The sequence below is a fragment of the Pundamilia nyererei genome, unplaced genomic scaffold, assembly GCF_000239375.1.
Source record: "Pundamilia nyererei isolate P.nyererei 1_Seehausen unplaced genomic scaffold, PunNye1.0 scaffold00003, whole genome shotgun sequence".
NCBI lineage: Eukaryota > Metazoa > Chordata > Actinopteri > Cichliformes > Cichlidae > Pundamilia > Pundamilia nyererei.
Genome location: NW_005187404.1, coordinates 8,340,731 through 8,351,353, shown reverse-complemented (window position 1 = coordinate 8,351,353; position 10,623 = coordinate 8,340,731). Strand labels below are relative to the sequence as shown.

At 41.0% G+C, this 10,623-nt stretch overlaps 1 protein-coding gene across 3 annotated transcripts in view; it reads left to right on the top strand.

Annotated features, from left to right (window-relative positions):
• Positions 1-10,623, top strand: part of prkd2 (protein kinase D2) — a 32,623-nt gene that overhangs the window by 13,705 nt on the left and 8,295 nt on the right. For 2 of the 3 annotated variants that reach the window (XM_005720872.1, XM_005720871.1), the window contains 10 exons: positions 5,951-6,089; positions 6,444-6,575; positions 6,705-6,904; positions 8,287-8,470; positions 8,576-8,647; positions 8,828-8,845; positions 8,992-9,151; positions 9,256-9,367; positions 10,043-10,120; positions 10,211-10,529. In XM_005720872.1, the coding sequence (XP_005720929.1) occupies positions 5,951-6,089; positions 6,444-6,575; positions 6,705-6,904; positions 8,287-8,470; positions 8,576-8,647; positions 8,828-8,845; positions 8,992-9,151; positions 9,256-9,367; positions 10,043-10,120; positions 10,211-10,529 (1,414 nt within the window). The remainder of the gene's footprint in view (positions 1-5,950; positions 6,090-6,443; positions 6,576-6,704; positions 6,905-8,286; positions 8,471-8,575; positions 8,648-8,827; positions 8,846-8,991; positions 9,152-9,255; positions 9,368-10,042; positions 10,121-10,210; positions 10,530-10,623) is intronic. The other variant, XM_005720873.2, reaches the window with a different exon arrangement.

Here is a 10,623-nt window from a genome sequence, read left to right as displayed (position 1 = left end):
TCTTGCTCTCATTAAAGTTGAAAGTTGCAACAGCACACAAAGGCCCACATCAACAAAAAAGTTGATGTGGCATTGTTTAGGGTGACAATGGTCACGTTTGCTTGGGTTATGATGAATTTAGATACATGGCTGTTCACGATTGCCTTCTGAAACTACTTGAACAGCTTCCTGTCAACCACATCTGTTCATGTAATGCCACCGCTTACATGAGAGCAGCAATTGATCCGTGTGAGGCTGCTTGCTGTGAGTTAGTCTTTGATTGAAAAAATGAAAACAGTTTGTTTCTTAAGACACTATTTGTTATTACAGGTTGTTATAGCAATCTACAAATGTGTATCAGTAGCATCAGTAGCATGTTTTAGATGTTTTCAGTCAGTGACAGTGTTGGACTGCAAGGCAGCTTAGCACCAGACTTACCACGAAGCCATGTTTTTTTTTTTGTTTTTTTTTCCAAACATGCAGAATATGATTTGGCATTTTCTTGCAGAAAGAAACCGCTGTCGTGACACCGTTTATTACTCAATAGTCCTTGTTGCTCATTATTAATGGTGCCTCCATAGGGTTGAGTTATGCACGTGTGCTGAAGGCTTGAACATCGCTTGAACAACAAGGCTTGATGGTCGTTATTTGTTTTTTGACATCATTACGCATGTTCTTTGGATATTGTAACAATATCATGCACTCTTTCTCTGACGCCTGTATTGAGAAACTTTAAATTGTTATTTGTTCATTTAATTGTTACCATTGTGTAATGGAACAAGGGTTTTGCCTTCAGGGTAAAAAGGAAAGTACATCCTTATTCATTTGTAAGTAAACCTATATTCATTTCATTAAGGGAATGAGTAGTCGCCAGGTCCTGCTAATCAAATGCTCTTGATTGACCGACCATCCATTAATGTGAGCAGCTCTATAAAAGCAGATGGGGAAAGACGTCAGCGACGAAGCATTTGTTGTTGCACATCAGTCTGGGAAGGGTTATAACTCCATCGTTTTATAGTGAAAACGAATGCCGTTAAGAGCGGAGAGCATTCAGAATGGTTGCCAATCTTTCCAGTGGACTGCTACTCCATATTTCTGCTGCTCTAGGAATAATATAAGATGGAGGCAGTTGATCCACTGTAGCGAACTGTTCCCAGGAGTGGACATCGCAGGAAATTCATTTCAAGGTTAGACCATGCATTTACATGCAGAGGAATTGGCAAAAATCCTCAGATTCTACAGGGCTCATGAAAGTACAATTATAACAACACTGACCAGATTTGGTTTGTTTGGAAAGGTTTCCAAGAGAATATTACAGCATAGTTTCAGTTTGCAAAATTGCATTTGAAAAAACCACAAGACTTCTGGAACAATGAAGTCTTTGACCTGAGGAAGCCAAATTGGAGATATTTGGCCATAGCCATGTTTGGAAAAACCTAAACACAGCACATCAGCACAAACATCCCACACCAACTGTCAAGCACAGCGTGGAAAAGATGATGATTTGGACTTGTTTGGCAGCCACAGGACCTGGGGACCTGCGGTCATGGATTTGATCTTGAACTTCTTTGTATACCGAAGTATTCTATGATCAGATGTGGGGCAATCTGTCTGACAGGTAAAGCTTGGCCTACATTGGGTGACAAGACAATGAAGCCAAGTATGACATCAAATCTACAAGAGAATGGCTGAAACAGAAGTAACGGTGTTATAATCGCCCAGTCAAGGTCCAGACCTCAACCTGATCAAAGTCCTCTGGTGGGACATTAATAGAGCTGTGAGTCAACAAATGCCTGAATTGAAATGATGGCATAAAGAAGAGTGGGCCAAAATCCCTCCACAGTGATGTGAGAAACAGATTAAAATAAACAGAAAATTTATTACTTCGAGTTACTTCTGCTAAAAGTGTTCTACAAGCTATTGAACTGTAGGGTATAGTTAGATTTTCACACACTGCTTCTGCATTTTTGGCTTTGTTTTTGGTAAATAAATAAAGATATGATCTAATATGTGATTTTATTAAATTTTTTTGTTGTTTATTTCAGGTTGTTTTTACTAACTTTTAAGACCTGTTAAGGTCCAGATTATTTTTTTATTGTGTCCATAAAATCTTAGTATCGAAAATTTCTTTATTTTTTACCGTAACTGTGTGCTATCATATAGCCTGTTATTTAATAATGTCCCGATTAGATCACGAATCAAACCTTCTGAACAAAGTGTGTTAGTCAAGTCAGTGATGAAGTGAGAGATCTATCTTCCAACTTTACCGTGACATCACCTTGAGTGAGAGGGTGTGAACCACACTAAAGACAATGTCGGCCTTTATTAGTTTACTTTATAAGGCAGTTGCTGTCCTGTTTCTCATCAGTGTGTAGACAGAAAAAAAGGAGGAAGGAAGACTAATCAATAAAAGAGGCCATTAAAGGACAGTTAGTATTGAAGAGGAAATTAAAGGTGACGGGAAAACAAAGGCAGGGGACATAAAGAAATCCTAGTTCATAATTCATTTCACTCATAATGGCTTCATTGACCTGAATAGTAGAGGGAACACTAGGCAACCTGATCCCTGGTACCTCAGAGAAAGCAGCTACAGATCCACCCTCTGCAGCCAAACCTCATCACACTATACTACACCTAACTATATACTATGTGTTTGTGCACACAATGTACACAAACAGATATATTCAGACTCCACATCTTGTAAGAATATAGCTTTTAACCTCACAGCAAAATATACAGTGTATGATTGTAAGGCAAATGTTTAAATTTCTCAGCATGCTGACATAGATGAAAATTATTTGTGGTACTTTATTCTTATTCCACCATTACAAAAAAAAGAAAATGAGGTTTTTTTTCTTTTGAGGTAGCAGTGGTTTTACAGAGCTTGGATTTTGTGCTTTTCAGCCTATCTGTAAAGACTTGTGGTGTGCAGAGACGTGGCAGCTGCAGTTATGATTATTGCATTGTGTATGTTTTGGACGGTACAATGTGCAGAATAATATGACTAGCTGCCTCGATTTGCCTGCTAAGAGGCGAGCTGTGACATCAACAGCGTGAGGTTAATCGCAGAGAGGCTGGCATCAAATAGCGTCACGGGGCTCATAGAAGACGGCTGTCTGTGGATTTGGAAAGAGCTTGGAGTCTCCTCTGATCTGGGCTCTGTGGGTGTTTTGTAATTACTAATGGCTGCAGTTGGTCTTAGTTGTGGCAATCCCTGGTACCGATGCATGTAGCTATTACATGATTCACTCCCATCAGACATCAATCTGTGTGTGATTGCGGGTTTTTAAGTCTGTACTTAGGGAAAGGTTGGAGCCTCTGCTCATTTGTATCTGCAACGTCGGCTTGACTCAAAGCCAAAAACTGCTGTGCCAGAGTGTTGGGAATAAAGGGTCATTTAACTCAAATTAGAAAACTGAACAAACAAAAACCGAACCATAAAAACATTAAGAACATTAAGATGGTTTCAGTTACAACAATTGCAATTGAATTGTTGTAATTGAAACCGTCAAATTGCAACATTTCGTTTGTAATCTGCACGATTAGTAGAAGTGTTTTCACAGCAACTAATATTCAAGACTGCGTCTCCACTGTTTTTCTTTCTCATAGTAACTGAACAGACATGAGATGTAGTAGTGATAATGAGAATGCTATGCCTCACTCTTTTTACTGAACCTCACATAAAGCTATGCAGAAAGCTTCCTGCTTTCACCACTATTGTTGTTCAAATAGGGTCCCACCCTCACGCCAGCATCCACTTGGTTAGTTGACTTAAAAGAAGGACCTTTAACACGGTCCCTGGTAAAGCTACATTTGTGAGTGACGAAGCCGCTTCACTGCCTGTGAAACCCGTCTCCTGGGGTGGACATCTCTCAAAATTCTGGTGTAGGTTTTTTTTTTTTTTTTTTTAATCCACCGTTTCAGTGTATACATCAACACTGAAACTTTAGAAAAGGATGCCCCATAAAAACCAAAACGACAGCCATGTGAATTTTTTATTTTATTTTTCTGCATCCACTCCATTGTTTCAAGCTTTATAATACTTTGGTATCAGAGAAGTTCACGGTCTGCAAGCTGTCCAGATCCTTCGGCTGCAAAACAAGCCAAAATCATCACTCTCCCACCTCCGTGCTCAACAGTTGTCTGTGCGGATATGCCGTGTTTGGTGGCACACGTGCATCATGGCAACACAGCTCCACTTTGGTCTCATCTATCCAGGGGACATTGCTCTGGAAGGTTCAGATGCACCTTTGCAAAGCTAAGCTGTGCTGCCTTGTTCTTAATAGAGAGAAGATATTTTCTGATTGGTAACCCTTCAAAAAAAAAGCCATACTTGTTCAGTCTTGTTCTAACTGTACTATCTTGAACTTTATTCTGTATTTAAGGCTTGTGGCTTTTTTGTTTTAGTTCACTCTCACCACTCTTATCACAAACAAAATCTTAAAAGCTCTTTGCCCAACATAAAAAGCCAGACAGAATTACCAACTATGTTTTTTTTTTTGTTTTTTGTTTTTAAATCAAGGGTGTGTGTTCATGTCTAATGTTCAAGCCCTTATACCTGTGACTTTTCTGGTTGCAGTGGATGCTGGAGACCTTTAAGTAAATGCCACTATATGTGCTTTTTGTGACTTTTTGTTGACTGTGTGGTCAGTAGCAGCAGGCCAATGTCGGGGCGTGGTGAACTCACTGTGTAGCTTGGCAGCAGTACAGGCCAGGCCTGGATTTCAGATGTGGTGATGTGGAGTGGCTGTTGGGGAAACAGAGGCAGACTGTCTATGTGCAGAGGAGGGGGAAAAAAGGGAAATGAGGGGGAGAAGAGAGGGTGTGTCTGGTGGTGGTTGTGTGTGTGTGTGTGTCATTGTGTTGTTTCAAGTTGGAGACCTGGGTTCCCTTTTCTGTAAGCGATTAGAACTTAGCCAAAAGCGGCAAAGAGTGTGTCTGTGTGTTTATTTTTTATATATTTGTTTCTCTTCATCTTTCTGGTTTCATTTATGCTTACTTAAAAAAACAAATTATTATAAAAGCACACAAAGGTCCTGCTCCCTCTCTTTCTTTGGTGTCCTGTGTGGTGTGGCCACTGAAGTGAGCCAGACTGCATTAACTATTCAAGAGAGCAGGGTTTCCCTATGACAGCCTCCCTCGCTCTGCTGACTTCTGATTGACACTCTCATCCCTCATATCTCTGAAAGAACTTCATGGAAACACCTATGCGCGCTTGTGTGTGCCATTGTGCGACTGACAGGAAAAGGGGATAAAGTTTCTCCTTTGTCTTGCCTTCCATGTCGACCGACTTGCTTGATTTGTGGAAATCAGCTTGTGTTTCTTGTTTAACAGCGATAGCATCAGCATGTGTTTGCATGTTGGCAGTTATATATCCCTGCAGCGTTACATAGCAGAGCATGCTAGAATTAGTTGGAGACATACAGTAGAAGTTATGCTTGAGAACATGCATAGACATGTTCACACTTTATAATAGCGGGAGAATCTTATAACAGATCTTGTTACTGTTAATGGCAAATGGAATGAGGTGACTTAAGTTGTAGCTTTAAGTACATAATGGACTAAATTTGCATTGCTAGCAGAAACTCTAACAGCCAACCCTTAGATACTTTATTTAGTAGCATTAAAAATAGGCTGGTGTGTTGAGTGGTCTGTGTTGGCAACAATGAGGCCTTGCTTGAAATTCAGTCGTCTGTCTTTAAAGGGGATCAAAGTGGACACAATGTTCAAGATTTGTTTTCCTTGAAGGGTCATAAAAATGCTATCCTTGTATATTATATTTAAAATTTAAAAAACGGAATGACTAAATAAAGTTTGTCTTGTCCTACAGCAAATGTCCATTCACCATCTTTCTAGTTTCAGGAGCTGAGTCATTTATTTGTCATTCATTATTTTGAATGAAATATGACTTAATCAGGGTTCTGCCTTGGCTGCAGTTGATTCTCCTAACCTCTGTTTTTGTATTTTCTAGTTCCCAGAGTGCGGCTTTTATGGCATTTATGACAAGATATTGCTGTTCAAGCATGACACATCTACCAACAACATACTACAACTAGTTAAAGCTGCCAGCGACATCCAGGAGGGAGATCTGGTGGAGGTAGTGCTCTCTGGTAAGCTCTTCTCTTCTCTTCTCTTCTCTTCTCTTCTCTTCTCTTCTCTTCTCTTCTCTTCTCTTCATAAGATAACCATATCAAAAACAAAATCATCTTTCCATTTGTCTTATCTATCTTTAATTACTTCATTGTTTTCATCCTTATCTGCTTATTTTACTACAGGTCCTACTTTACACTACCCTAATCTGTTCTTTCATTGTTTCAGGCTGTAATTTCCCTCGTGTCCACAGTCAGAAACTTGATCTATTTTTCCATCCCGCTTGTATCTCATTCATCTAATCGTTTTCCATTTTGCTCCCTTACAATACCGTGATTGTATCTTGTCCTAATGTGACGTGTTATCTATTTTAGCGGCAGCTACGTTTGAAGATTTCCAGATTCGGCCCCACGCGCTCAATGTGCACTCGTACCGGGCGCCGGCTTTCTGTGATCACTGTGGAGAAATGCTGTTTGGGCTGGTTAGACAAGGACTGAAATGTGATGGTGAGGGAAATAATGAGAAGAAGTGTGAATAGCACTAGACGCTCATATGGTGAAACAAATTTGAACACTCAGTAAATATGGTCCATCTCTTTGCTCCCCCCGTTCTTGGATGCATGCTGCCCCCTGCAGGTTGCGGGCTAAACTACCACAAACGCTGTGCATTCAGCATCCCGAACAACTGTAGTGGGGCTCGCAAACGGCGTCTGTCCACCACGTCGCTGAGCAGCAGCCAGTCCCTGCGCCTTTCGACCACTGAGTCGGTGTACAGCGTTGGGACAGCCTCCACCTGCGCAGAAGAAGCGAGTCTTATTCGCTCACACACTCAAATGGTACTGCCTCATTTATCCACATAATGCTGAAGTCACTTTTAGAATTCTTTCAAGTGCCACATTTTCTGAAACACTGAGTAGATTCCTCAGACATTCCTAATTCCCAAACACTTTTCATTAAACTTCATTAAGCAATATTTTTTTCCTTCTCTGTGTACGCTTTTGAGATATTCATCTGAAACTCTTCCTGTCTGACTGCATTCCGCTAAAGGGGCATTGCACTGCAATATCAGTGAACTTTAAGTAAATAGATTAGGTCCGTTGAGGCTATAATACTTACTGCTGCTGATTTCCCCTGTTCAGCAACTCTATTTGCAAAGAAGATGTAGAAAAAACATTTAATTAGATGGGCAGTAACACTTATTACTGACTGATTTCCCCTGGTTATTGGCTCCCAATTTAAAAAGAAGTAGGAAAGGCGTCTCATTGGAGAGACCACACACGCACATGCTGGCATGGGCACGCATATATATGATGTACCAGATAAAATCATAAACGTATGACGAGTTAATTATCACCCAAAACTGCAGCCTCCTGTGTTTTTTAAGCCATTTTCAGCTGGAAATTTAGTTACAATAGGAAGATGTTTTCAGAGAAGGAACTGAAGACAGTGTAAACACTCCGTCCAACAACAAAGAACAGACAGATACACAGCGACTCGAGGGTGAACAAAGTTTCGCATTCAACAGCTAAGGAGTCACATATTTCCCTTGGGTGTTGTTTGAAAACAAAAACAGAGCAAAAAGAAACTCATTATAAGGGACTTTTGTGAATAGGGAGATCTCAAAAAACATAACAGTGTGGCTCTGTAATTTCTAGATGTGAGTAGCTGGGTCATTCCATATACTCCTGCAGCATCTGCTGATTTATTTTCTTTTTGGGGTTGTTTTTTTTTTCTTTTTCATTAAATTAGTGATTACAGGTCCTCAAAGTAATTAGTGGTGGCCTGACATTTGGCACTGGTTAAGTTTCATAAACCCCCCCCCCTAGCTATCTATATGAAATGACTGAAAGCTCATTGAGGACCTCTTAAAACTGCAAACAAATCAGTTTTACAGCACAGCTTCAAGTGTCCAAATCTAGTAACCCTAACACACATTTTACTTCATGGCCACTTTAATACTGCTTCTACTGTTTACATAAATAATGTGGGCTGTAGGAGGGTAGATGGGAAGCACTTGCTGATGTTCCATAGAGTCACTCAGCTGTTTGCTGACAAATTCACTGATCAAATCAACAGTTATTAAGGTTCGGAGGCTATAAGCAAAAGTGAAGTAATTAATTACTTTGGCTACAGGCTGAATAGCTTCCAAAGGTTTTGATTTAAGCACCTCAACAATTGTGACTGTCGCTAAAAATTTGTTTCCTATTTATTCTGCCAGCCACGGACAGCTAGCGACGCCCGGCGTTTTTACACGGGGCGACCAGTTCATCTCGACAAGATGCTGATGAGCAAGGTAAAGGTGCCCCACACGTTCGCTGTTCACTCATACACTCGACCGACGGTGTGCCAGTACTGCAAGAGGCTTCTTAGAGGACTTTTCCGACAAGGGCTACAGTGCAAAGGTGAGCGCAGCTGAACAGAGTGTCTTCTTTGTATGACCTTCAGTGGGATGCAGAATGCTCACTGGTCTTTCTGGTTTACCTAAACTGTTTCTGCAATCTTCTCAGATTGTAAGTTCAACTGCCACAAACGATGTGCATACAAAGTTCCTAATGACTGCCTTGGCGAGACCATTGGAGGTGAGTAAAGATGAATGTATTAGCTTTTGTGGTGTGTGTGTGTGTGTGTGTGTATTACTCTGTTAACCCTGCATGGATTTGATAGCATGTGTTTCCATTGTCAGAATTAGATTACTTGAGAGTATAACACTTTATCTAACAGCTCTGAAACTCACTATACTAATCTTTTTATCTTCTCAGAAAACAGAAGTAACTCTGGTAAGTATTCTTGGTGTTGGTTTGCAACAAAGTGAACTAGCTTCTGTAGCATTTTAGAATTAGACGAATGGTAATAGCATTTGTTTCATAGTATATTTAAGGCTAAGCTGCACTTAAACCCTTCTCTTGTTTGTTTTTTGGCTCAGACATGTTGAGTCCCACTGCGGACCCCGAGGTTCCAATGGACTTTAGCAGCGAGTATGACGGCTCTGACAAGTCTTCAATAGATGACTCGGACGAGGCCTGCAGCATCCCTGGTTCCTTTTCACCTGACAACAATCAGGACGGAACTAATGGAGATCAAAGGTGTGAGATGTTTTGGATAAGAATATTATAGACAGACTGATAGAAATGTAATTAAACTCATATTTTACCTGCTGACTACCTTAATGCTGTCCTTTTCCTTCTAGTGTTTACATCCCTTTAATGAGGGTGGTACAGTCTGTGAGACAAACAACCCGTCGATCCAGCACAGCTATAAAGGAAGGGTGGATGGTTCACTACAGCAATAAAGACACACTGGTAAAAACACTACCCATGATTCCTGTACTGCCTTCTTTCTAAAAACTATACATGAACCACTCTGAAATTCTGCTAGTAGTGGAACACTTGGAGACTTAAATTAATTTATTGTAGATGCATGAACTCACTTTCTTCACTTTCTCTTCTATGATTTATGGCAGTAAATTCCTTCTAGACATCTATTTTTTCTGTCTAGCAGCTTGTTGTGCAGCCATTTCCACCTTGATGAGGTGCCCGCTTTCATGCACTTTATTGCTTTCTTTTCTGTAATATTTCTGTGTATGAGGCTGAAGCACTCAGCAGATATAATAATTTCAACCTAAAATCCATTTCCTGCCTTCTTTCTCTTAAGATCTAAAATCTATATTTGACTTTCTAGGGCAATTTATTTACCTTTTCATTACTTGTTTTGTTTTTTTTCCTTGTTTTTTTTCCCCCTCACTGGCTGAACTAACACTCTTCGTTCACTTTTTCTTTCTCTCGATTCCCACCTGTTCATCTGGTAGCTTAAATTCCTTTTCATCCTTCTTCTCCTTTGGCATTTGGTGACATCCCCTTTCATTCCTGAAATTTACCCCCCGCTCCATGCCCCATCCTTTATACTCTGTCCTCGCCACACCACGCTCATTTTTGTTGTCCCATCCCAACATCTCTCCCTACTCCAACCCCCAACAGAGAAAGAGGCACTACTGGCGTCTGGACTGTAAGTGCATCATCCTTTTCCAGAATAACACCTCCAACAAATACTACAAGGTAACGACAGTGTTTGTCTTAACAAGCTAAGATTCATTTAAAGTCTGCAGCCCTTTTCTTTTGCTAACCCGTTCATTCATCCACCTGCAGGAGATCCCTCTTTCTGAGATCCTGGAGTTGCGTCCTGCTTCCAACTTCAGTCTCGTCTCCCAAGGCACCAATCCCCACTGCTTTGAGCTTATCACAGCCACTATGTGCTACTTTGTAGGGGAGGATCCCAACACCCTCCCCTCTGTGACCCAAAGCCACCCCCAGACTGTCCCACAGACACCTCCCTCCCCAAGCCAGGTGGCGCCCAACAGTGGCATCGGACGTGAGGTGGCAAAAGCATGGGAGAGCGCCATTCGACAGGCCCTTATGCCAGTCATCTTTCAGGACGCACCGCCAGCTGCGGGGAACATGCCTCACAGTAAGTTGAGAAACAGGTTGATGAAATTGTTTTGTGGAAGATTGTATTGCCAAGATCCATCCATCCATCCATCCATCTTCATCCGCTTTGTCCG